At 40.8% G+C, this 27,919-nt stretch overlaps 1 protein-coding gene across 3 annotated transcripts; it reads left to right on the forward strand.

Annotated features, from left to right (window-relative positions):
• The first annotated feature begins 346 nt into the window (after positions 1-346).
• Positions 347-27,877, forward strand: golga1 (golgin A1). Of its 3 annotated transcripts, XM_061037389.1 has the most exons (24): positions 347-536; positions 2,634-2,938; positions 5,509-5,599; positions 7,361-7,435; positions 9,034-9,131; positions 9,220-9,252; positions 11,563-11,691; positions 12,397-12,566; positions 12,961-13,072; positions 13,193-13,276; positions 14,116-14,241; positions 15,505-15,600; positions 16,792-16,887; positions 17,295-17,390; positions 18,716-18,856; positions 19,012-19,086; positions 19,838-19,927; positions 20,113-20,215; positions 20,717-20,877; positions 22,641-22,799; positions 22,915-22,974; positions 23,406-23,630; positions 23,785-23,871; positions 25,200-27,877. In XM_061037389.1, the coding sequence occupies exons 2-24, from the start codon at positions 2,810-2,812 to the stop codon at positions 25,278-25,280; spliced, it is 2,517 nt and encodes an 838-aa protein (XP_060893372.1). In that variant the 5' UTR covers positions 347-536; positions 2,634-2,809; the 3' UTR covers positions 25,281-27,877. The 3 variants fall into 3 exon arrangements, with proteins under 3 accessions (XP_060893372.1, XP_060893374.1, XP_060893373.1); XM_061037391.1 differs by lacking the exon at positions 11,563-11,691; XM_061037390.1 differs by lacking the exon at positions 7,361-7,435.
• The last annotated feature ends 42 nt before the right edge of the window (positions 27,878-27,919 follow it).

The following is a 27,919-nucleotide window of genomic DNA, read 5'->3' on the forward strand; positions in this document are numbered from 1 at the left end:
TTCTTACTATTTTTTGTTTAGCCTTTGCTAATTGTTTTTGCACCAAAAAGTCACTTTCCTTTGATGTGTAAATGCACTTGGCAATAAAAACCAGTTCTGATTCTGATGTAGTTCAGATGAACATTGCAGACACTCAAGTCATTTTTACATCAAAAAACACATCTATGTACTTTAAGATTTCATACATTTGATATATGTCGACTGCAGCTGCTGCTATTGCTCTTCACGCCTGTAGGTGGCGCATGTTGTCGGCTCGGACTAACACACCGGTCATCCCCTCTCAGTTCTTCTTCCAATGAACATGCACGCTGCCGTGACGTCATCAGTCATCTGTGTTGGGGGTGATTACGTGTAGCTCACCAACTAGCAGGAGCTAGCTTGTCAGACGAGAAGACAGTACTCAGCGAAATAATATCGACTGCCACCACAATAACAACAACAACAACAACAGCTGCTCTGTGCTCAGAGGAAAGGTGAACGTCCAGATGTTGAGCACCTGAAAATGCCACGTCCGATATTTAATCGAAGTTAAGACGGTAAGGGAAACAGACGACTTTAGTGAAGGAGCTAACGACAGCTAGCATCACCCGGCTCATTGTTATGACTAGAAGAGGTCAAAACATAATCTGACAGGGTGATTGTACATTTATTAACAATGAAGACACAACAGACTGTAACCTGGTAGCAGTTTGTGAACTAACTTACTCACTCCTTAGCTTCAGAGGGACACACTGCTGCTCTGCCTTTAAATCAAATGTTATGAATGATGTATTAAACTACTTATGTTTTAGACTTACACAGCTCTAAGAGAAGCATGCCGGGATGTCACGCATTTACAGGTCTGGATGAGTTAAAGTCCAAGAAGCTTTTAGAAGTTTTCATTAGAGATCTACTTTTTTTTCAATTCCGATCCGATACATATTCCGATATTTTGTATTTTTTCACAACTATTGTTATAACTATTGTAGTTGTTGGTATAAGCTGTAAGGCTTCACAAAGCTGTAGTAAACCTGGCATTGCATTGTGTTGTGCTGGCTTCACATACAAACAGGAAGCACCGACAACTCTTCAATTCTACAATTCACTTATCAGACACTTTTATCCAAAGCGATGTACATCAGAGAGTAAGAACAACACAAGCAAGGATCTAGAAAAAAGGGAACAATGTCAGTAAGAGCAAACGATCAGCTTTGAGTCTGATTGGACACACAGGTGCTGACAGGAAGTGACCAGAGACAAAGCACAACATTGAGGGCAGTTCTTGAGAGCTCTAATCAGTATAGAAACCATCTTATAAGTCATCGTTATCAAACAAAAACATCGTCACAACCATTATCATCATCAATAATATGGAGACCATCATCATTAAGTTAGTAGGTATTCATGAAAGAGCTGGGTCTTTAGCTTTTTCTTAAAGGTGCAGAGGGACCTTAGGTTATCTTTTAAACTGAAGTGTAAGAATTTGTTGTTCCATCTTGTCTGAACTTCTTGATGTTGATGATTTGTGGACACTTCGTACAGTTCAGACTGAATGTCTTCAAAGTGAGAAGATCTTTCTTGTGGATCTGCGCTGTCAGTCTGATATCTGATCTGTAAGTTACGTCTATATCAGACCTGATACCGATATAAGATCGGATCGGTCCCATCTCTAGTTTTCATCAGCTTTGAGCAGCACAGTTTATCATCTAAATGTTGGAATATTTTGGGAAACATTTAGTCTTTTAGTTACCTACCAGGTTGACTGTTTTATTGATTTAAAGTTTATTTGTATGGAGGAAGTAAACTGAAGCCATGCACTACACTACTTTAAGCTAGTTTTCCCGTCCCAAGATGAGCCTTTAAAATACATAAAACTCAACAATCGAAGCATCAAAACCGAACCAAACAAGCACAACAATAGAAGACAGAACAGTACAGGATACAAACTAACATACAATAAAACAAAGTAAAACAGGAAGAGCTGATCAACCATGACCACAAGACTGAATCCTCTTTAAAAAAATGTTTCAGTTTCTTTTTACAATGCAACTTCCTTTATCCGTCAGTGAGATATTCCTGAATATGTGTGAGGTTATGTGCTAGAAGGGGTTTAGACCCTCTGCACCTTTAAGAAAAAGATAGAGACCCAGCTCTTTAATGAACACCTACGCACTTAATGATATTGGTTATGAGGATTTTGATGAACACAACGACGATGTTTGGGATGGTTTTCGATGCTGATTAGAAATCACAAGAACAGCTGTCCATGTTGTTGTTGATGACGATATATTAACTGTAATATAAAAAAGTGCTCCACACAGCCTGTCAGCACCTGTGTGTCCGATTGGACTTAAAGCTGTTTGCACTTCCTGACGTTGTTTCCTCCTCTCTAGATCCTTGCTTGTGTTGTACTTACTCTCTGATGTCCGTCACTTTTCTATTAAAGCGTCTGCTAAATGAATTGTAGAATTGTCGACCCTACAGAATAAACCACCATAAATAATGTGTACTTATCTGCCACTGATGTGTCCAAACATCCTGTGTGTTAAATGATAGATGCTGTTATTGATTATCTTTTGTTGGGCTCATTCTAAAAAATGTGACTGCTGGTGTCAGCTCTGCAAATTAACTCTTTAACTCTCTTTCTCTTCTAGATATCACATGATGGAACTACCAGCACAAACGTGTTTTGACGGTTACCGCATAAGGACGTGGGTCTGTTCTGACACGTCCTGAAAGCATGGAGCGTTAAACTCAATGCATCGGATGAAGTCACTTTCTCTCCAGAAACTGCAAATTGCACTCATAAAGAGACGCTAAAAGGAAAGACATGTTTGCCAAGTTGAAGAAGAAGATCGCCGAGGAGGCGGCCACAGCACCGAGGAGCGGTGTTCGTATACCACGCACTATCAGCAAGGAGTCCATAACCTCAGTGGGAGCAGACTCAGGGGATGACTTTGTGAGTACTCCTTCAAAATCATCTCCAATCTTTACACAGAATGAAGTCCAGCAGAAGTCCAGTATACCTTCTGTTAGGGCTGGGAAATATATCGAGTTTTTAAGATATATTGATATATTTTCAAACAAGATATAATTTTTTTTTTTAATATTACTTTTTAAATTCACAAACAGGTAGTTTATTTTCCATGTTAATAAAATATATATAATAAAGTATCGCCATTCTGCTAATTAATATCAAGATATGAGTTTTGGTCCATATCTCCCAGCCCTACCTTCTGTAAATATCTCTCTGAGTCAACACTACTCAACAACGAGTGAGAAGCCTGAGTCTCGCCAGATGTACTGTTGTCGGAGCCGTGTTTACATAGTGTTTACCTGCATCAATAGGTCAGCTACCCACCTTATTGTGAATAACGGCGTTCATAAAAACAGAGGAGTTTTTTAAAAAAGTCACCTCCCATGACCCCACCCCACAAGAGCAGCTTTGATAAGTAATCAATATAAAAAGAGAAAAGCTTGTTCTCAACTCGGGGAACAGTTTCACAACAGCCTGACCAAAATAGAGTTTTAATGATGCTCATTAATTAAAGATAGGGAGGCTAATCTAAAATAGCTAATGAACTGGACTGAAAATAACCCCCTTCTATGCCGATGTGTTTCAAGTTTGCATCTATACAAACTTTGTAAATGTGCTCAGAAGTTCTTCTGAGAGGGGATGGAGAGAACGTGCTCAGTTTGATTTAACAGTAAACCTCTTAATGTTTGTAAATGCTGTGTAAGTCCACACTATGTTGATCACGTACTCGGAGAAACTCTTTGGCAGCTTCTGTTGATGCTGATGGCTTTGCCTCAGCTTCATTAGTAATCCCCTCTGTGGCACATCCCAGTGGGCAGCATCTCTACCAAATGAATAGATGTCAGCAGTATCACACGTCTCCACTCGCTTAAAGAGTACAGAAGTAAAAATCGCTGCTTGATGATATTCAGAATTGATTACAGTGTTTAAGAGATTGTTTACAAATTCAATTTTAATATGAATGGTGCATAAAGAGAGTCAGGGATTTGTATTAATACTCTCCATGAACTCATCAGTATTTTCTAAACAGGTCATTCTGGTTTTAATTTAATGATGTGCATGCTTGGATTGCATTTCAATCTGTTTTGTTTCAGTGTAAATAGCTGTTAAGATTGAGATGGCTATGAGTGAAACCTTTGGCTGGGTCATGAAATAATCATCAGTCAGGCAGCTTTAGCTAACAGGGCTTGGACACTACAAAGTGGGGATGGTGCTGTAGGTGGGTTTGGCCTCTGTGTTGTATAGACTGCATATAGAAAGGATACTGTGTTACAGTCTTTAGATTCCCCAGTGAAACATAACACTCTATTTATTCTCTTGCAAACTTAGTGTGTCATTCTGTTCACCCCTTGGTTGTTGCTGCTCATTTTTATAATGAGTTCTGCACAGCATGCAGCGATATTTTTAGTATTTTTATGTCGATCTTTGCCGTATTGTTTCCAACAGAAATGTTTTGTCCTAGCTGTTAAAGCAAATCAATATCTGTGGTAAAGCTCAGTTCAGTGAAGCTAGCCGGGTAGCCCTGGAATCCTTCACAGGGGCAGCCAAGCTCCCGAGGCTGTCCTGATGTCTCAGTTGCACTTGGCTAAATAATTTAGTGAAGTTGCTGAACAGCAATACTGCCAGCTGATATGTAACATTGTGAATCTGCTACCATGAGCACTTTGTTTTCCTAGCACCAGATTGGTATAAGCTGTACTCTCTGCCTCCTTGTTATATGTTTATAAATACTCCAGCATCTGATTAGATAAGAAGATAGAAGATATACTTTATTAATCACATGAGGGGAAATTTAATTTTACAGTTGTTGAGACATGCTACACACAAATGCACAAACAGAATCCTATGGACACGCACTAATGGAGAGTTGACAGAGTGAGGGGGCTGTCCACAGCAAGTACTTTGATTTGAGCTGGTGGGGGGTTCGGTGCCTAGGGCACCCTGGCAGTGCTTAGGAAGTGAATTGGCACCTCTCCAGCTACTAGACCAATTTCCAGATTTGGTCCAAATCCCTAACCCCTAACCCAAACCAGGAATTAAATTTGCAGGCCTCTGGTTCCCAACTCAAGTCCCTACAGACTGAGCAGACCCCGAAAGCACAAGTGTGTCAGAAGTGGGATTTGAACCCACACCTCCAGGGGAGACCGTGACCTGAACGCAGCATCTTAGACCGCTTTTCCATCCTGACTTTATAGTTTATATACTTTCATAGCACAACAGCTATGACGTGTAATTACAGATATTCTTACTGAGATTTAAAACATCAGGAATGTACTTATCTCTCATCTTGCTTTTCAAGAATATATGAAAAGTGTTTGACTCCTTACCAAATTAGAAAAATAGACACTACAGTCATGTTTCCTGCAGTATAAAAAACCAAACAACTTCCATTTTTGACTGCAAAAGAGCAGCATTTGGAGGAGATTTCCTTTAAGTTCCACTTTGAATTGTGTCAATACTGAATTTGTTTATTACTGTGTTTGTGTCATCAGGCATCGGATGGCAGCAGCTCCAGGGACGACCTGCCGGCCCAGCTGATCAGGAGGAACGATCAGATACGGAAGCTGGAGGCCAAACTAACAGGTATGACATGTCAGACTAAGGTGGAGCCAAGAGATAGGATCACACGACCAGAGACATTTAAACACAGGTCCAGCTTTTACAAGTAGTGTATGTCTGATGGGCCATGACAGCTGGTTTATCAAATACCATCAGAATCATACACTCCAAACAATCACATCAATCATATACTCAATCCTTAATCACAAATGTTATTTATCAACATAGAGATCGTAGCGGTCGCTTGTATACACTCTATTCAGCAGTCACTCCCCCCTCCCATTGGCTCGAGGTGAATTCTCCGGATAATGTCCTGCTGCGTCCTCACATCAGCTCAGTCGGACTTATTGTGGAAAAAATCCACAGGGCCTGGCAGGAGAAACACTAGGTGAAGTCAGAGCGAAGAATGTGGCTGTTTGCGTTCACTCATACAGGAGTTTCCTGAAAGTGTGAAAACCCTATTGAAGTGTAAAGCAGTTCACATCTCATCAGTCCGTGTCAGTGTTACATTTCTGCGTTAAGTTCTCACTCACCAATTCAGTTTAAAGTTTAAACATGATACCGGGTTTTGACAAGCGATCCAGATGATGATGTAGAGAAAGTCAAGTCTGCTGTGAGGAGCTAAAAATATCATATAATAATATCATCAAATGTTATAACTCATAAATAAATGTATCACTTCCTCAACCATCCTAATTTAAGTTTTCTTTTCCCTCATTTAAGTTTAGAATCTGAAGCTCTAACTAAGGCTCTGTTTCCTTTAAAAGCAGGAACTTTGATTTCTCTGTGATCCAAACAATGTATAGAAAAGGTGAACACAGCCATGATGACCCAAAGGGCTGTGCTCCAAAAAAATCAACATGGCAATACATGGTCATGTGCTCCTTGCAAAGCTCTGGGATTCAAATATTTGAATGTATCTCTAGGATCTCTGAGGACCGATTGAAGTGTTTTAAATTGTAGGATCCTTAATATGCCTCAACAATAAAGAACAGCTGTTCTAGTGAATCCTGAGTAGGACATGGTGATTATCCAAAATCAATGTATATCACAATATGTATGGTATCATGGGGTTGTGGGAAATACCCAGCCCTAATGACCAATTAGTCTGTAAACTTCCTTTTTAACAATGCTTTTAAATGTGTTTGTTGGAGCAAGACTTGACCATACTTGGACGAGACGGTGTAGCAGAAGAGGAGTGAAGATGTACGTGTGTGTTGCAAAGTGCAGCACCAAGGATGTAAACCTTTTTAAGAGTTATTTGTCTCATAAAGGGTGATTAAAACAGAAATACATATTTCAGGATACAAAAAGAGAACATTGCCGTGTGCTGTCTAGATGTCTAATCAGAGGGACAACTTCTGAATATATATTAATATTCTTAGAATATTAATAGCTTTCTCTCTTTTTCTCTACTCAGTATCAAACCTTCTTCAGGTGGCGTAGGTGACTTTGCAGCCCTTGATCAGGTTTCAGGTGGCTGGTCTTCCTGCAGCCTTCGAACCAGTATGGTTTTCTGAGCAAAGAAAACCATTGACTAGTTTTACCTTCCATTATTTCTCAATCATGTTTTCCCTTTTGCTTTCTCCCTCTTCTTTGTTCACTTTCTCCCCTGCCTCCCTTTACCATCACCTGTCTGTCTGTCCCTCCTTCCTGTTTGTTTTTCTGTGTGTGTGTGTGTGTGTGTGTGTGTGTGTGTGTGTGTGTGTGTGGGTGTGTGTGTGTTTTTGTGTGTGTATGTACTGTTGATACCCCCCGTCCTATCGCCCTACTTCCCGACACTAGACTACGCTGAGCAGCTACGAATTATGCAGAAGACCAAGGACAAGCTTGAAATTGCATTAGAAAAGCATCAGGATTGTACGTACCTTTACTCTCCTCCCAATTAGCTTCTTTTTCCTCTCATCTGTCTGTCAGCTCTAGTAGCATCATCCGGCGTGCCATTGCTTCCTTCTATCGAGATAATCTCTTACCCTAGTTGCTAATATGATGGGTTTTAGAGCTTAGCTTTGGGGAGCTCTATGCTTTTTACTTTAATCTAAAAATCCACCCTCAGATATTTCACTCAGTTTGTTTCAACCCCCGGCTTATTTGTTGTACAGTTGTGTCTATGTTTTCTGTTGTGTTGTTGGTGTGCTCATTCTCCTTCGATTTGCCCAGCACAACAACCTTTTAGCTGAGAGGGCTGTGCATTTGAAACTCATACCTGTGTATGAAATGTCGTAAATCCTGTTGTAGTGTTGCACACTAGGTTTAGTGCCACACCCTTTATTTGAACAGCAGCACGGCTTACAGCTGTGATGCAGTCTGGACTGTTGGCTGACAGGGGAGAAACTGGTTTATCTGGCTCGTGATGGTTTTGTCAGTCCAATACTCGATATATTATTTGCTTGGCTTGATCTTTAAGGTGACGCATAAGATATGTCACAATATGAAATCCATTGTCTTTAGGACGAGGCTGTGTGATTTGAACAAGTATAAAATCCACTGTGGGAATGTGAACAGAATCTGATAGTTATAAACGATGTACAAAGCACTTTAAAGGAGACAAGAGAAGGATGGATGTACTTTGTAGGTTCTGAACATCAAGTGATAGTGTTATAGCAGGTGCATGTAATCCATGCATTTGATATGAACAATAAGTACATGGTACATTTTACGAGTACTACAAATAAGCAGCGGTGAGATTCCATTTATATGAAAACACATCAGCTGTAGATCTCAGTCTGATAAACTGCTTGAAGGTTCATCCCTCTGAAATGCAGCTGGTGCTCATTGTAAGAACAGAGCGATATTACAGCAGGAGAGTGGAACAGCTACATCTATCTGAAGTTATGAGTTAACTCATATCCAGGCTCTGCATTCCATGAATTGAGGCAGTAAATACGTCTCTAGTGCTACAATCAGGGGACGACAATATTCTCCAAATATCTACAGATTTTTTTTGGCACAGGTCTTTTGATTGTGATGACACCATGAGCTTTCCCGAAGGCGCCTTGGAGCAGACTTTAAGGGTTAGGTTTAACCCAAAGATCTACTCATTATTGAGGTTTAATCCCTCGTAATATTCAGGTTGTAGGAATGGTGAAATCCTCATTTTGTTGTTGATTCTGTCATGCACTTTAAAATCACAGCCTTTAATGGACAGGATAGAAAAAAGTAGATGAAAGACTTCAGGGTGGATTTTTTTTCTTTTATTCACTATGACCCTGCAGCGATGATCTAGCTTTCACAACCTGTAGTTGTTGCCAATCGCCGTGCATCGCTTGTTTTTGCCTCGCTCTACCTTTTGGGATGATCACACTCCTAATTCAGACTCTTAACGTTTCACAGCTACTAACGGCTCAACGCTCTCTGCTTGTTAATAGTTCTGTTCTTATTGGATGCATTGAAACCTCTCTGTATGGTTTCCATCTTTCCCCCTTTTTTTCCTTCCCTCTCTCACTTTCACTGCCCAGTGTCCATCAAGAAACTACAAGACCAGAATGAGTCCCACCAAGCTAGCAGGGCCAAATTAACAGAGGGGATGGCTGTAGCACTGGAGAAGAAGGATCAGGTAAAAGACGCTGTGTCTTTGATTATCCTACATCATGTGTTCATCTTTATAGACTGTGTTCTGATTCATGTCTGTCCTTCATCCACAGGAGTGGATGGAAAAAGTTGCTGCTGTCGAACAGGTTAGTCTTTATATCAGTCTCTGGTGACATTGAATACTTGTCCATCCACATGTTTGGTGTGCCTCTTTAGTTTAATTTACTCTGGCTGCTGGGGATGTTGCCTGTTAAAGTCAAGTGTGGACTAAACAACTACAATAAAACCATCTTGGGGAAAAAGTTAACCTGCTGGACACCGCCCACTTAATATCAACAGGACATCTATTCTGTAGACAGGTGGAGTGGTAAAATAAGATAAGATGTACTTACCGTATATCAGTCCATGTCATATCAAATTACAGATAGAGAATAATCAAATGAAAGACAGACAGAGGAGTACAGTTAAATAAAATTACAAATGGAATGAATAATCAAGGCTTGGCAAGCAAAGGTGGAGCAGAAAAGGTCAGAGAAAACATTTTTAGAAAATCGCAATTTTGAAGTTGTAACATGCTTCAAGATAACGTTGTTATTCTTCTCATTTTCAACCAGTTTAAATAAGCCTCAGAGGTCCCCAAAATATGTCTGTTAAGTTTCTTGTTAAAAATCCACTCTGATGGGGTGCTGGTGGTGCAGTGGTTAGTGCGCACACCCCATGTACGGAGGCTATAGCACTTCAAGCGGGCAGCCCGGGTTCAAATCTGACCCGTGGCTCCTTTCCCGCATGTCATTCCCCACTCCCTTTCTCTGATTTCCAACTCTATCCACTGTCCTATCTCTACAATAAAAGCACAAAACAGCTCAGAACAGGCTGTTTCTGTTTCTACCTTTAAATATGTAAATGAGCTGTGTCTGACCCTCTCTGGAAGGGCTTGGGTGTCTTGGGCTTTCTCGCTCCATGTCCTATTGTTTACGGTGAGAAGGCAGACTCAGAGGGCAGAACAAACACCTAGCTGTGGGAGTGTCACCCACCTGGGGGAGGGGTTATTGCCCTTTGTGATGTCATGAAGGGAAAATCTCCAAACAGCCTGTTTGAACACACATTTTCTGAAAAGTAGAGCAGGTAAAAAACGGAGAGGATGGATTCTTCTCATAATTTGGGGGTTTGTAAACAGACCAGGGACACATATTAGTGTTAGAAAACATGGTAAAGTGGATTTTGCACAATATGTGACCTTTAAAAAAAAAATGTCACCACCGATGAGCGCCAGGCAAAATTCTGTTGAAGCAGTTATAACAATTTCTGCATTTCTTTCCCCAACACTTTCATTAACAGTCCAGCTTTACAAATTATAGTGAGGAGGAAATAATAGAGTCCATCTGGACAGATATGTAGCAACATATGACATCTGTCTGTGTCTTGTTTCAATCAAGCTTTAGTGCTGTGTGTTTGTGGAGTATAAGAAAAGTCAGGAAACCACATGATTTCATGGTAGACATGTGATGTTAGCGTGAAAGTAATCGGCAGTAATCTCTGCTTTAAGCCACACATAGATTTAATTTCTACAAGTTTTGTGTTTGTGTGGTGCCACATGATTGCAGAACTTTTCCATGATATGTTATGGGATGATAGCTCTAGAAATTAGATTCACCTGTTACCTACTACACTGAATTCACCTCCCCCAAGTCACTCACTTTAACCAATGGAGTAAACTCAATGGTAATTGTTCCTGCCTTTACATTTGAAGAAGATATCCTTTATTAATCCCGCGAAGGGAAATTCAATTTTACACTCTGTTGTTGAGACATGCTACACACAAACAGGCTGAAATACACACACGCACAAACAGGTTCCTATGGACCTGAACTAAAGGAGAGATGACAGAGTGAGGGGGCCCACAGAAAGCACTTCTGATTTGAGCTGGTGGGGGGGGGGGGGGGGGGGGGGGGGGTTCGGAGCCTTGCTCAAGGGCACCTTGGAAGTACTCAGGAAGTAAACTGACACCTCTCCAGCTACCAGACCAATTTCCAGATATGGTCCACAACGAGACTTGAACTGCCCTCTAGGTCCGAGTACTACCACCTCCGTTTGCAGTATTCTTTGTTATTATGAACCTTTTTGAGACATAGCAGTACTTGGTGACACAGAGACAGAAGATGGATGGTAGAGTGTTTTTTGAGTTTCGAGTAGACTGAGGATTTGGCCAAACAAGTGTAAAAAAAAGATTGATGACAACAGGCAATAAAAAACAAGTGCAAATGGCACTCTATCAGAGTGGACACTGTTTGAATCTCTGTTAGAGTCAGGGTAAAGATACATACTTTTAGCTCAGGTGCCACCAAAGAGAAAAAGCAGAGCTCTTTAAGATTGCATTTTTAAATACAGCTTCTTGAAACGTGCACACATCCTGTGCATGTGTGCACTGGTTTAATGACACTGTTGTGTTTGTGTAGGAGAAGGCTGCTCTGTCAGCCCGACTAGAAGAGATGATGGAGCAAAGCTTAGCACTCTTCCAGAAAAGAGATGACTTGGATGAACTGGAGGGTTTTCAGCAGCAGGAGCTCGCTAAAGTTAAACACATGGTGCGTACATGTTGGATTTACTGCATTACTCCACACAGAAATGTAGTTTTCAAACTTCCTTTTTTGCATTTTCCAACTGAACCTCAGTGCAGTATAGGAGATTTGCTTTAAAGGAGATCTATTATCCGTCAGTCTGGGACACCTATAGAGTAGTGTTGCGAGATGTGCAGCTCAAAAACCTCCTCATTGATCCGATACTGGCCTCAATAAAATCCCTCATTTCAACCCCAGCCTGAAACGGTTCATTTCAACTGCTGTCTCTTTAAGGCCCCTCTCCTCATGTGCCCACTTTCCTCTGATTGTTCAGCTCTGTTTGAAGTCACAGGGATATTTGAGTGAGCGTCCGGTTGGGCGTGTCCTTTAAAGAGCTGCCGGGGTGGGCATGTTCTACACCTTCAGCAGAGCCTCATTAAGTTCTTGTAACGTCTCGTTTAGAGCAGCTGGAAACCACGTCCGGGGATTACACCAACAACTGTGTATCTTGGGTTTAAAAAAACTTTGCCGTGGTTTAGTATGGACATCCAACGTCATAGCATTATTTGTATGTAAATATGGATCAGCATAATAGATCTCCTTTAAACAATGAATCATTTTTCAGAGCAGTTGCTTTATTGAGATGTGATTTTATTTCACCTCGGTCCATAGCAGCACTTTAGTGAAAGGCATTTTCTTAAACTTTGATGTATTTTCTTCCCCGTTCGTCAGCTGCTAAAGAAGGAGGAGCAGCTGAGCCAGCGGGAGCAGGAGCTCCAACAGAAGGAGGCCGAGGTTCAGTCAGCAAAGCGAGGGCTGTCTGAGGCTCGCGGGAAACTCAGATCTCTGGAGCAGCAGCATGAGGAGAGCAGCAGACTGAACTCTGAGTTTGAAATAGAACGGTAAGAAGTCATGCAACAGAAGGCCACATTTAATGTCATGCTCTTTTTTAATAGTCTGCAAAAGAAAGAAAAGGTTTTTGGGACTAAATCATTTTGAGTGTCTAGAGCCGTTTTCACATATGCCCCTTTGCTCTGGATATTCTCCTGACCTGACTATTCACATAAACCCTTTTCACACATACGGAAATCTCCTGAAAAAGTCAGGAGATTATTCAGAGGGACTGTATATATGTGAACGCGAACAGTCGACCGTCAACTGTTTGCATTCACTCATCAGCTTCTCTTGGAAATATCAGGAGTTTTTCAGTAGTTTTCTGCAAGTGTGAAAGCCCTATAATGGATTAAGATTCAAACTTTTCAAAACATGTTTGTGTATGTCACTGGATTTTTGCAGAGAGGAGCTGCTGCTGCTCCGAGAGGAGGCAGACAAGAAGGTCAGTGAGCTGGAGGGACGATGCCAGGAGTTACAGTCAGTAATCCAACAGGTCTCTGAAGACTTCCAGAAGGTCAGAGCTCAACAAAAGTTGTACAAACTACTCAGTGTGTCTCTTCTTCATCACTATTCTTTCAAAAATCATCATTAAAGGTCTGCGATTAAGGAAGTTTACAAAACCTTTGTTTTTCAGTCTCAGAGTATGGTGTCGACTTTAGAGAGGTCCCTCCACGATTTACAGACTGAACACGACGCCCTGAAGTTACAACAACAAAAGGTAATAGTAGTGGTAATATTTGTAATAATATATAAAGTAATCAACATCATTTCAGAACTCTTTTTGCATCAAATCATGAAGAATGAGAATGTATTCAAAGAATCAATCAATCAATCAATCAACTTTTATTTGTATAGCATCAACTCATAACAAGTGTTATCTCGAGACACTTTACAAGAAGCAGGTAAAATACCTTACTCATTGTTATGTTACAAAGATCCGGCCTATACATCATGAGCACTTTAGCAAAGCAGTAAAAGTTACAGTGGTAAGAAAAAACTGCCTTATTAAAAGGAAGAAATCTTCGGCCGGATCCCCGGCTCATGAAGAAACAGTCTTCACAGGCCTAGACTGCGCTGGGCTTGGAAAGGGATAGGGGGAGAGATGGGATAAGATGCAGGAAGAGAGAGCAAGGGGGTGGGGGGAGATAGACCGTCCATCAGCAATCCGGTGGGGAGGGGAGGGGGTGTGGGGGGGTTGTTCTGGCAGGCCGCCAACCCACGATCTTGAGGAGCCTAAGAGAGCTCAAGAGCTCCCAGGAAAGTAGGTGGTTAGTGACTGAGATTTATAGATAGATACATGCAGTAATATGATGTACTGTATATGCAGAGAGAGAGAGAGAGAGGGAGAGAGGAGCTCAGGGTGCCAGTTCCCCCGGTAGTCTAAGCCTAGAAGGGAGAAGGGAAATTCTGGGAGTTTTACAATGTTTCTGCAGCAGTCACAAAATACAAGCAGCCCTACAGATGGATGGACTGATGGATGGATGATGGATAGATAGATAGATAGATAGTTGTAACATTGCTGTAAAGCTTTTTCATGTTTTCTCTTGCCGTCATCAGGCTGCTGTCATGGAGGAGGACAAAGAGCGCTTGTTAGCGGACCTTCAGAAGAAAGTGACGTCTCTGGAGAGGCGGCTGCAGGGGAACCTGAGTCAGGATGAACATCTACAGGAGCTTCTGCAGGAGGTGGGGAACAGTCACAGGAGGGCAATGTTCAGAATATCTTCAATTTCATCAGAAAGTATTTAAGCATTAGACTAAAAGATGTTTTAGTTCTGTAGGTTCAAACAGTTGTCTATTGGACCCTTTAAAATCAGTTTCTTTCTCAGGTTGTGTGCAGCTTTACATCCAGTGTAACACATTCTGGTGTGTGCCTGATGTCAAGTTTATTTCATATGACCAGCATAGACTCGATGTGCTTAGAAGTAAAAGAAGAGGACATAAAGGATTAAAACATGAAACAATAAAAATACACAATAAAAAATGCATAAAATGAAACAGCAACCCTATAAAAAAAAGAGTAGGAGAACATATTTAAAGAGAAATCAAATGTCCCTGATAAAGTGCAAAGATATACTCCATATCTTTTATATCTTATCTATGATATCTTTTATGATTCAGGCTAAAGCGTGTGCAAAGACATGTTTAAAGTGTGCTTTAAAAAGAAGACACAGTGGTAGCCGACCTGAGTTCATGTGGTAAAGACTTCCAGAGAGTTGGATCTTGATAACTGAAAACAATACCTGAGCTGATCTGGAATTCATTTTGGGTAATGGTGAGAAGACGTTAAATATTTGATGCGTGTTCTCGATTGCTCACGCGAGGTTTTCTCGATACTTTTGACGAAACCTAGCAACAACCTACGGGATACCCTGAGGCCAACTGTCACTTCATTAAGATGTGACTTTCATTTGTAAGGCGACCTTGAGTGTTTGAAAAGCTTCCTATTAATACAATGTGTTATTTAAATTTTTTGCATCATATCTAGTCATATCATATCATCACTGCTAGCACTGCTGAAACAGTGACTAGACATCCTGCAGATTTTCAAATAACTTTGACTTTCAGTTTTGTAAAACTGTCACAGTTTTGGTTATGTTGGGGAAGTGATCTTTTTCTGGGGTAAGATGATAACCTACCTCAGCTGTTTTGGTTTCTGAGAGGTTTCTGTTGTCTCTTAAGAGGAGAAGTGGTTTACTAACTTTATGCAAAACTGCATATATAATATTAAATGGTATGTTTCAGGGCGTTCCAGTTATCAATCATGTCATTAAAAACGTTCAATCCATTTTATTTGATCAGTTTCAAGCATTAGTTGGTTAATACAAATTGAAGCTTTTAGAAAGTGTGTTAAACATCTGTTTACATGTATTTATTTAAGTCTATTCTCAGGAAAGTTATTGAGGGGTCTAACGTCTTATTTATCAGTGCAAATGTTCCTTTTTGTAGAAGTCCAGTGTGGAGCAAAGCCTGGAAGAGACCAGAGCAGAGCTGCTCGCAGTCCGGACAAATCATGCCGATACTGTATCCTCCCTGGAGACTCAGGTAAACTGAAACCCCTCGTCTCTGCCACACTACCTGCTCTTACCTACTGTGATATTTCACCAAATCTGCAGACCCCTAATGATAGATTTGATCACTTCTGTAGTGTAAGTGGACTGATCATTGCTGATAATTCACTTATTTTTGCTGAGGTCACTGAATAATAAATAGTTGATTATGATGCAGTTTCAGGAGAATGAGAAGAGAGCTCCTTTATTTTCAATATTACTGTTGTCATTTCAAGTCGGGTCATTGGTCATTTTAATTCCACTCATTTATACCTTCATACTAGGAAAAGGAAAAGACAAAAACCTCCTAGGCTTTGTGACCATCGGAGCATTTCCTCCAGATGAAAACATCAGGAGCTCTCCTGAAAACAGTGGAGAACGCTTTGAGGATTTTTTTAGAGCAGCGGTTTCTCAGCTGAGATGCTTTGATACAGAAGCAACTGTACCAAGATTGCTTGAAAAAGTAGATCTCTGTCCTCTGTTTTTTGGACTCTGGTGTGGTTTGATTGTAGAAAGAACATGAACTGAGCTCAATCCGACCTAACTGTAGGAAGCATTGCCCTTTTTTTAAATTGAACCAGCTACTGTAGTGTGGGCCTTCTCTATTCATTATTGCTGAACATGTGTTTAAGACCACAGGCACATGTGACGGATCTTCAGAAACTATTATGTTAGATGAGCAGGTCATAGTTCAGGAGGATTAACGTGCTCCTTCTCCTTTAAATGTCGTGATAAGCGCATTCAACAACATGAACATATTATTTTCAAGCTGCAGTTGCGCTTCATATTAAAACCGATGAGTAGAACGAACATCAGTCATTTTTTAAAAATGGAAAGTGTCTTTTGAGCAGCCACAGCCAGGTAGGAGTCAACTAGTCTTTGTTTACTTCCTGGATTTTGGGGAAAGTGACCAATTAGACCATTTCCCTCACACATAAAACATTTTGTTTTGCTTGTAAAAGTCCCTGTGTGAACACAGACCAAACTTAAGGTTATTATGCAATGGCGTACCACATTGGTCCATGATTAAGACCAAAGCAAAAAAAACTATAGGTGGGAAAGCGCCCTAAGAAAATTAAACTGGCCTCAGAGAAAAATGCTCTGGTGGACAGAAATTATTTGTGAGGGTTTAAAATGAGTGTTGCCGAATGCTCCTCCAGCTTTGTCTCCTCTGTGTTTGTTTTAGGTTTCAAGAATGAGCTGCAGCATCACTGAGCTGCAGACTCTTCTCCGACATAAAGACGACTCCTCCAGAGCCTACAGAGAGCGAACAGACACTCAGGTAAGCAGGAAAACATTCTACCAGCAGATTCACCAGCACAAGTTTTACCTTACATACATTATGCTAATGAGTTTGAAGCTTCAGATGCTGGTTTGAAGTCTTCCCTGAAAGAGAACGGTGATAGTTTGTTGGGTGATGTCATCGTCTTAACATCCACTTCTTATATAGAGTCTATGCCCCTCTTTCTTTAAAGTCATGTGATTCATATTTTCAACGGTTATACCTAAATGCCTTTATTTGACATGTTCATTGAAGTTGATGTTTTACTATAAACAAAGTAAACTTCCCCACTCTACTCTTTGTTTTCATCAAGTAAAAGATCCTATTATCATCAACCTAACAATATACTCATGTCTACAGAGTGAAGGTGTACTTACAGTCCATCATCTTATTCTTTTCTGGTGCAGATAGCTGATCTGGAGCAGCAAGTGTCAGAGTGTGGAGAGAGACTGAAGAGCGCGGAGCAGCAGATTACAGAGAAACAGCAGCAGGTGGATAAGATGGTGAGTACCGGCGGTCTCATTTATAGAACAGTGTGTATAATTCAGTCCAGTGTAGGTGAACATACATCAAAACCCAGAAATAATTCATGGTGACACTTTAAAATGAACATCACAATATTCACCATTATCTAGTTGCTAATCAGAATGCTAATAAGTAACACTCTGGCTGCTTATTAGTCATTATTAAGTGCTTATAAGTACCTTATGCTACATAACCATAGTCTATGGCTGGTAGGTCATTAACTAAGAGCATGTCCGGACTTGTTTTTGGACTTCTGTGCGCGACTTCATTTCCCCGACCCTCCTGTTCAGAAACACCTCGTATGACAACTGAATCCTGTTAACAGCAAAGTCAGCTGGTCAAAGGATCTTCAAACACTTTTGAAGATAGTTTGATGCTTTTTCTGTTGGAAATATAACTTCTGTCTAGAGTAAACATATTTTGGAAGAATGTGCGACATCTTACACATAAATACAGCAGATATCAAGTATATCCTCTGTAAATGTCTCTGAGTCATGACTGTCTACAATGAGTGAGAAGTGCGAGTCTCACCAGCTGTACTGTTGTCAGCGCCATGTTTACATCATGTTTACATGGACGGAACGGCCTTGTGTATAAAAGCTGTTTTAGTCAAGAACTAGAGAAAAGAAGAAGAACATACTCACTGCTTATTTGGATGTAACGTTAGTGTGTTTAGATCTCGATCATTCTGTGTCAATTTATGTGTAATATGACGCTGTTAGCTAACTAAAGTGTGCTAACATTAGCCTGTTAACACAACAATGCAGACCACAGGCAATTGCAGCTCGAGCAAAGGACAATTGTGCCCACCGCTTGCCTAAATGGTACTTACTGCCCTTTATGCCTAATGGCATGTAGGGCAGCAACAAAGGATCTCCACTCCTGTCTGTTTTGGGCGAGCTTTTGGATAGAACTCCAGGTCTGCTGGTTGCCTAAATGGTGCTTACCAGTAATCATGGTGTGTTCTAATTGATAACTCCATTGTGCGAACGCGAGTGCAGAGGGGTTGGAGGTGTGTCTCTGGAGGAGAGTGGAGGCTTTAGAATAGTGGAGGTGTCGCCAAACAGCAGTTTGTTTTGGATCAAATATTCACACGTTCTTCCTTTGATAAAGTAAGCTGTATATGTCTTAAACCTAATTATCTTGCATCAAGCAATTAAAATAAATATATGTTTGTGTTAAACTGCCTAGATTGTAGTTAGCTTCTAGACATAATGGATGTGTGTCTGCTTTTGTTAAACCACGTGTTTGTGTGTGTGTGGTTGTATGTGCTTCTTTGTGTTTGTGTGTGTGATTTGATCAGGAAGGAGAGTGGGTTGCAGAGAAAGCCTTCCTCGATCAGCAGGTGTGTTTGTTAGAGCAACAGAATCAGGAAAAGAGCAGCCGGCTGGAGGAAAGCATTGCTTCTCTACACACAGAGAGACAGATGCTACAGGACAGGCTGGTATGTTGTGATGTTTTCAGTGATTTATATCAGTAATCTTTAACACTGTGCAGAAGTCTTTCTGTTATTCTCAAGAGCTGTGCTGTTATAGGACAGTGAAGGAAAATGTGCCCTGTGTTCACTAACTCTTTGCTCTCCCTGCTCTTGTGTGTCAGGCTGATCTGAACAAACAGATGGACGAGGCAAACTCAAATCTGAGGACGCAGTCAGAAGAGCTGGAACAGTGCAGGGTACATTTACACACATTAACATTTAATTGACTTTTAAAACTGAGAACTTGCTGCTGGTGTTCTTTTTCTTTTATCCCATATATTGGGACCTCCTGCAGGCGGCTGCTTTGGGATTGTTTTTTTTCACATCTCAGTTTAAGTTAATTATGTTATATTTCATTTTCCTTTCATGTATTTTATCTGTCAGGAGACAGTGTGTGATGACACTGATCATTTATACAAAGACAAACAGAAAAGAAGGTTGCACCAGATTTAGCGAGTTGCTGATTTCCATCTGTAGTAATATAATAATAATAAACTTTATTTGTGTAGCACCTTTCATACAAGTATTGCAGCTCAAAGTGCTTTACAGCAGAACAAGACATAAAATGAGCATCACATAATAATCTGTAGTCTCAAATAAACGTGACACAAGACACTTTATGAAACTTAACAGAGGAGAGTAAAGAAACACACCTGACAGCACAAAGTACATAATAAATGCTGTTAACACTATACAAAACGACAAGTATATCCTGCTCGGTACAAAGTATAAATACAAAGTATTGGACGTCACAACACGTCAGTTAGATGCTCTTAAAGGTCTGTTTCTTGGGGACTTTAACTTGTACTGTATGTCCTGGCTAGGTGACTATAAGCTTTACAGACTGCCATAGTACAAAGACTTAGAACAAACCACGACGGCCAGTAGCCTGTATTTGTCCTAATTCTCCTAATTCTATTGTCTCTGTGTTGTTGTGTGTTCCTCCAGACGGAGCTGATCAGCCGGCAGACAGTGAGCACAGAAATAGCCAAAGCTCTAGAGGACTCCAGAAGACAGAAGGAGGAGCTACAAACACAGGTCTGTGTACTGAACATCATACCAGCAATGATTTAAGATGATGTGGAAGTGTTCCTCTGGAGTAGCTTAGGAAAGGAAGGTTCCTTTCATTGATCACTTGTAGATTATAAATCAGAGCTTGTAGTGTGTGAGTATCACAGCATGAACCATGTGATTAAAAAGTGTGTACCTTTGCTTGTCGTCAGGTTGCCGAGATGACCTCATCTCTTCAGACGTCGCAGCAGGAACTGTCCTCTGTCAATGAGAAGCTCGCTGAGAGAGAGAAAAGCATCAAAAAACTTCAGCATGGTACATAAACACACGCACACATGAGACCCCGAAAGAAACACTTTAAGTGCCGCTTCAAGACTAAATCATTTAATTGCAAACCACATGTGGTCCGTAAAGTGTGGTTCACCTCTGTCAGAAGTAATTTGATGCCGTTTAAAGGAGCATTCTGGTGTTTTTTAACCTGGGCCTGTATATTTGGGTGTAGGAGTTAACTTCAGTTGGCAGCAAAATGAAACGGCTGTAAAGGCATTGATGTAGTAACGCTCTGTTCTCAACATCACAGAAAGGATTCCTCAACATAATTTTGTCTTGGTTGTCAGATCTGTAACTTTTCTCTGGTCTCACGCAGAGACCAAAATGATGTAATGACGTTTAGACATTGACGTGAAAGAACTGTAAAGAATTTGTCAGTATTTGCCTAATATTGACCATTCTCCATTAATTTTTTTTGTCTACCTCATACTGTACTGTTTTTGGGTGGAATCAGTCTTTGACGTTTTTGTGTTATGTGTGTCACAGAGGTGCAGCATCGGCAGGAGTCTCTGGTCCAGCTGCAGGAGGAGGTGGAGCGGCAGCGGGCTCAGATGGAGCATATGGAGCTGGACAAAGACTCTCAGCTGGTCGGCCTGAGGGAGGAGCTGCACAGCCAGACACAGCAGCTCGATGGCTACCAGGCGAGGGTAAGCAGCAGCACCGACACACTATTAGCTTTTCTACACTTGCACAAGACTCCTGAAAAACTCCTGATATCTCCAGGAGGAAATATGTGTGAACGCAAAGGCATATTTTTCATCCTGCTGGACTTGGCTTTTGATGATCTGTATTAGGGCCTGACCGATATGGTATTTTTGGGGCTGATACCGATATTGATATGACATATCACCGCTTGACACTGTGCAGGTGACAATGTTCTTTGTAATCCAAATAGCGCACTCTGCTGATGACAGCCAGAAAGAGAACTACTAGTGTAATACAATGAAACTCAAATGAAAAGCCGAATTAGCCAATACCGATTTTCATTTGATATGCTAATATCGGCCAATATTATTGGCCGTCTGGTCTCTGATCTTTATCTCCTGCCTGAGGGCAGAAGCTCAAACTCACCAAACGAAGGATGTCATGGTCACTGTAGGATGTTTGAGCCTTTAGCTGCAGCTCTTTCACTAAAGATGAGAGACAGATCAGGTCATTTGATCCCAATGATCTTTCTTGAAACTTTAATGATATGTTGCAGCCTATTTTTGTCTCCATGGAGAGATTACCAAACCAGATGAAGGTAATAAAGCCAAAAGTGAGGACTGACTCCACCATGGAGTCGTAGAAAATAGTCTTTAGTTTACTGCACACACCAAACCACTTTGAGAGACTGTATATATAAGAAGTGGACAGTCAAGTTCACAGCTGTTTTGAAGCATCAAGTTTTGCACTTTGGTTGTCCCATCTTGTTATTTATTCATAAGATCCAGGACTATATTTGAATATAACAGACTGATGAATGAGGCCTTGTGCAGGTTTATTGTTGTACTAGTCAGTCATACAGCAGCTGTGCTCTAATCTATATCCTGTTTTATCATCTATTATACTGTAGTCGAGACCATAAAAAAAAGACCTGAGAGGTTGCCTCATCTTCTCAAAAGATGACATGTCATTCATGTTTCTGCAACCAGTGGAGACGCCCCCTGCTGGTCATTAGAAAGAACGCAGATGTACTTGACTGTACACGACTGTACTGGCTCAAAGTTTAAGTCTGAAGACACGCTCGTCTCTTATGTCCATTTCTTTATAACAGAATATGATAAAGAACGTCACCCAGGAAAGACCGTTTTTCTTTATTTGGTGACGGAAGTTTAATAATAATTTAATAACAATGCTTTATACTAACTCATACTTTATTTCAGACACAGGTCCATATCATCATAAAAAAGCAAAAAACAATATAAACACAGCACTTTAACGAGGGGGTCAAATCACTACATTTGAGACATTTGCAGCAGTGTTTCCAGAAACATGTGGGATACTTAGTGTCTCTTGGTGTGTGCTCAGTGAGAGACAGTATGATTTCAAATTTTCAGAATCAATGAATTGACACATAAATTTGTCAACACAGCATAAAATGTGGAGATGTTATGAGTAGCAGAGAGAAATCCCATGATTCCCCAGCCTAGCCTCGCAGCATCTTTTTGTTTTTGTATTGATTGTGAGCCCCCTGTCTGCCAAATCTACATATTGTATCTTTAAAAGATCATTATATGCTTTATTTTTCTGAATTTTAAAGTCAGTTGTAGTTATTTGTTTATAACTTTAGTTTTTGTGTGTCTGCCATCATCGGTCTTCTTAAACATTGTTCATACTCTGATTTTCTCAAATATTTAAACTTTTTCATTCAAAATATTGTCCAAGAGTGTTTTCTAAATTAGTGTTTTGCTTGATATTTGTTCTCCAGATCTCGTACCTGGAGGTGGAGGTGGAAACTCTCACGGAGCAGCTAAACACTCCTGAAGTGTGTGAGGAGGATCAGAACGGCACTGTGACGGTGGACGATCTGGATCACCTTCAGAAAGTCAACAGAGAGCTGGAGCAGCAGCTGAGCGACAAGAACAGGGTCAGTGATGTTTGGAGCAGATGTTGAAGTTTCCCTAAAAGCCACACAAGCAGACACATTATGCAGAGACACCAGGCATCACGCGTGACAAATGCACATTGCTGTTGTTTTGCAGACCATCAAGCAGCTGCAACAGAGACTTGCAGAACTGAAGAGGACCCTGCAAAAGGAACTGGTGAGACGCTGTGACTCTCATGAAGGGTTTTCTTTTTAAGCCAGAAAAGGCATCCACTCACCATTATTAAACTTGGTTAAAGAATCAGAATCAGCTTTATTGGCCAGGTATGCTTAAACACACAATGAATTTTACTTTGGTAAACTGTGCTCTCTTTGTACAAAGGTATAACATTAAATATCAACAATAAACACAAAAATAAACAAATAAGCAAAGACTAATATGTACAAGGCTAAATAAAATAATAGATTATTATAAAAAACAACATAAAGATGCTGCACACCTATCCTGTTCCTTAGCAGGCTATGTTCATAAAAAGAGATTTGCACATAATAAGAGAGGAATGAGTGCCTAATTATACAAACCACTGCAGGAATATTGAATGTGATTGTCCTACGCTGAGCTGGGTTCGTTATTGTTGTGCTCCGCAGAAGCTGAAACCTGAACCAGAAGCTGAAGGAAAGGAGAAGTTGCCAGAAAGCAGAGCGGAAAGACAAGAGAGGGTTTTTTCGGACCCGCCGCCAGCATCGTCGCCGAGCCCCCCGACCTCCAACACCACAGTGACCAACACATCGGACCTCAACGACTCACGGGAAATCAACTTTGAGTATCTCAAACACGTGGTCCTCAAGTTTATGTCATCCAGGGAGGCTGAGGTAAGTCCGGTCCAGCTCCTCACCGGGCTAAAAGACGTCGATATAATCTTTGTGTGCAGCTCTGTTGTTTGGTCTCGTATGTATTCACTAAATGGCCGAGCCTAGCTTTGTCACAAAACCAGTCTGAATGTGAGTGTGTCTCTGTCACTGTCAGGCGTTCCAGCTGATACGAGCTGTGTCTGTGCTGCTGAACTTCTCTCGGGAGGAAGAGGACATGCTGAAACAAACTCTTGAGTACAAGGTTTGTGTTTCATTCATCTCTTTCTACAGATTCTACATAGACATGAAGAAGTGTGTTTGTTTCTCTTCGTAGTATATTTAAAGTCTGACCTGTATTCATTGATTACATATCAGCAGGCTTCTGTGAGTGCAGGAAACAAAGTGTGTGTGGACAGCAAAAAACAGGCAGAACTTTTATCTGTGCTTTAACATACCGGCTCCCATCGTCTTTATCCTCACAGTAATTTATTTATCTTTACAAACGGACATCTGCATAAAAGCACAGCTAACAATTAATTACAGATCAATCATTTTACTTTGAGCCACAAATCTGCGGGACCCTGTGTCACAAAGTGCATCAGTGATTAGATTGCCCAATTATCAGAAATGCATCAGAAAGAATCGATTCAACCTTCATTCTCTTGATGACAGACCTGACAAAGCTTGACTTCTACTTTTTACAAATCTGCATCACGATGTTGCTGAGTGAAGCCGCTGTGTAACTTGTAGTGTATTGTTGCACTGAGGCTCAACAGATGAACGGGTATGAGCGCTGCATGAAAAAGAAGGTCTTGCCTGGAGGTCAATTAACACTACCCTCTGGCCTCACTGGAATTATTGAGGAACCCAAATCCGTTCCCAGAGGCATACACCGTCTATCTCACGATGATTCTGTCTTCAGCTTCAAACATTTTTCGTAAAACTCGCAAGTAAATATATACTGTATATATGTAGTGTTTAAAATGATTACTGCAGTCTAGATTCAAAACATTGTAGAGAGCTGTCTTCCCCCTCCCCCTCCTCTCTAGAGTCCATGTTCACACAGGTCACCATGTGGTGGACCCTGTAGCTTCAGTGTTTATCCAGCTCTGCATCGGTCTGTAAACCTTTCTGTGTTCTAACCTCTCTCCATTTTTCAAAAGCTTCTCCAATATTGATCCTAGTTTGAGCACGTTTCTGCTTGTGGAGCTTATTAGAAACATGCAGAGGCTTTTTAGGTCGGGTACAATCACTTCTATCTGAACCACTTCTCTTGCTGCTTCCATCACTGCAACACCTGTTGGTTTGACCTGATAACTGCTCTCATATCTGGCAAACTGAGGAGCATCCAGAAAGGTGGTGGGGGGTGGTGCCTTTAAACCATCTACCTTCTCTGGTCTAAACAAATCCAGATCATTCAGGACCAGAATCTAAAGTTAGAAGGAGGACATACTGTCTGCTGCATTGTTGTCAGAGAAGACAGCACTTCAACATAGCATGTTTCATTAATGTCTGATCATATAGTAAAGTCATTTTAGAGCTAGTTTTTACTGTCAACTAACTTTACTACTGGTATGTTTACTGCTCTAGATGTCCTGGTTTGGATCCAAACCTTCTCCAAAGGGTGCCATCCGGCCTTCAGTCTCAGGCTCTTCCACTCACTGGAGCTGATGAGCAGCACAAAGAGCTCAGGTGATGGAGAGACAGGAACTAAAGACCGCCTCCAGGAGTCCTGGGGTCCTTCTTCTGTGGATCCCTTCACTGAGCCGGATTCTAGCTTTAAACTTTAAACAGGCCTCCACTGTTGACTCGGACTCCGTGTGTGGGAGGGACTGTTGTTTTCTGCTCTCTGCGGACAGAGAAGAACTGCACACAGTGGGAAGTAGGCATAAAGGCCTATTCATAATCAGTTGTGGGTTTTAAAATTGAAGATGTTTTCTCTTTAATAGTGAAGGTAGATGGACTTTTAAAACACATGGTAAAGATGGTCAACAGACACGCACATCATCGATACTCAAGTATCACTTTTCCTCCCAGACCTAAGACACAGATTCAGATGTTTTGTAGTCCCAGTAATGAACCAACAAAATGTTTAGAAAAAAAAAACAGTCACTTTATTTTTAATTTAAAGGTCACATATTGTGCACAATTCACTTCACCATGTTTCTCTGGCACTAATATGTGTCTCTAGTCTGTCTTCAAACCCCCCAATGATGAGAAAAGTCCATCCTCTCCGTCTTTTGCCTGCTCCACTTTTCAGAAAATGTGTCGCTCAAACAGGCCGTTTGGAGATTTTCCCTTTATGACATCACAAAGGGCAGTAACCCCTCCCCCAGGTGGGTGACACTCCCACAGCTAGGTGTTTGTTCTGCCCTCTGAGTCTGCCTTCTCACCGTAAACAATAGTGCATGGAGCGAGAAAGCCAGAGCCACCAAGACCTTCCAGAGAGGGGGCTTGGTCAGACACAGCTCATTTACATATTTAAAGGTACAGACACAGAAACAGCCTGTTCTGAGCAGGGCTGAAATAGAGGGGTTTATAGACATGATCAAATACAGGATCAGAGTGGATTTAGAACAAGAAACTTCACACACATGCTTTGGGGAGCTCTGAGACTTATTTAAACTGGTTGAAAAGGAGAATAATATGTGACCTTTAAGGAATTGCCTCATTTCTACCAACAATTAAATCACATTTGTTTTCCTTATGACCTGGTCTGACAGTCATCATGGGACATAGGCTTTGAAAGCGGTTAGTTTTGGTAACCTTTAATTATAAACCACTGAGAGCATTTTAATGAAGCTGTGCTAAATAGACATAAGTACCACACATTTGTGTCCAAGGCTCTGAATTTGTCTCAATTTATTGCAGATTTAAAACCATTTTTTCTGAATTTGTCATAAAAGTGTCATCTGTCACTTCCTTAATCCCGAGAGAGAAATTCATGACCACATCACTTTGTTGGTAAAGAAATCAGTGTAACAATTAAGCGTTTCTTACAGTTTAAGGAATCCAAGTTGGCCTTTCTGTTCACCTCCAACCCCCCATCCCACAGTGATTATGTGAACTTAAACACAGTTAAAAACACATAATTATCAACCAATCAAGTGACTCAAGAGAACTTCATTTCTCTCATTCTTTTCTATTGATAAGTTACATTTTCATCATGTTTCCTCACCTTATATCATGATCTGAGCTCTGAGCTTTGAGGTCAACACCAGTGATGATCGGTGTTTCATTTTTCTTTATTTTACATTCACCCTTAAGGCTAAAGGGTCTCTCAAATGTGGTTAATAAGAAACTGGGACCAAGACACCTGCTGGACAGATCATGTAATAACACTCATCGGTGCTCTCTCTGGTGGATGCTTTATGTAATGGTGACACTGTACTGTTGTTGTAAATGCAGAAAGAGTACGACAACTTGGATTCTTAAAATTGACCTGGCTTTGGTTCAACAGCACATGTAAAAAAAAACAGAAATGAAATACTTCCTGCTTGGCCATTTGACTGTTATAATAGATATGAATCAAGCCTCTCCCAGCAGCCCTCACCCCCTCTAACCATGTGTATCCCAAAACACTTGACCAGTAGACCTTATCATATATATGCAGAGGAAGGGCTACCTCTGGGGGGGCTCCGCTCATGGTTTAAAAAAAAAAAAATCTTTTTACTACTGTTTCAATTTCTCTGTTGTTTTGGTTTCTTTACCCCCCATGAGAATGATCCACGCTGTGTTTGTCCACTTGGAGTACAACAATAACAATGTGAAGAAAGAAGTGAATCCTCTGTTAGTGACTGGAGGACATCTCTGTACCTTTACCTGCCTTTGCTTATATGTAAATGAAAGTACATTCCACATGTCTATTTATACATAGAAGTATGTACATACTGTATGCTTTGAGAACTTTATAAATCAGTGGATGTAAATGGTTTGATGTGACCAGTTTGCAGTATTTATGATCATCGTCATAGTGCATAACCCTTACTTGTTTCCGCCTCGGCTTGTCCCTAGTTGGTCCTTTTTTCCCCCCTCAGTGTGATGAAAGTCCTAACATACTTAATAAAGTTCATTTTGATGGGGGGGGCAGGGAATCTGCATGCCTGCTGTCAAACTGCATTGTTGAATTTCTGAAGCAGTTGGTCAGTTTTTGTTGCATTATGTTTTAATTTCTGAAATTGTATGTATTCCAGAAATATGCACACAATGTGAAGCATATATGCAGTCTGCATAGCATAATCAGTCACATAAAGGAAACCTGCATCGAGGGTGTGATCGTTGTCTTTCTGCCATGTGCAGTTTCATCAGCT

The sequence above is a fragment of the Labrus mixtus genome, chromosome 5, assembly GCF_963584025.1.
Source record: "Labrus mixtus chromosome 5, fLabMix1.1, whole genome shotgun sequence".
NCBI lineage: Eukaryota > Metazoa > Chordata > Actinopteri > Labriformes > Labridae > Labrus > Labrus mixtus.

Excerpts from the sequence above, each read along its gene's own strand:
- golga1 (XM_061037389.1), top strand. The coding sequence starts at position 2,810 with ATGTTTGCCAAGTTGAAGAAGAAGATCGCCGAGGAGGCGGCCACAGCA. Across the intron at positions 14,242-15,504 it reads TACAGGAGCTTCTGCAGGAG|AAGTCCAGTGTGGAGCAAAG; the intron begins GTGGGGAACAGT and ends TCCTTTTTGTAG. Across the intron at positions 23,631-23,784 it reads TGTCATCCAGGGAGGCTGAG|GCGTTCCAGCTGATACGAGC; the intron begins GTAAGTCCGGTC and ends TGTCACTGTCAG.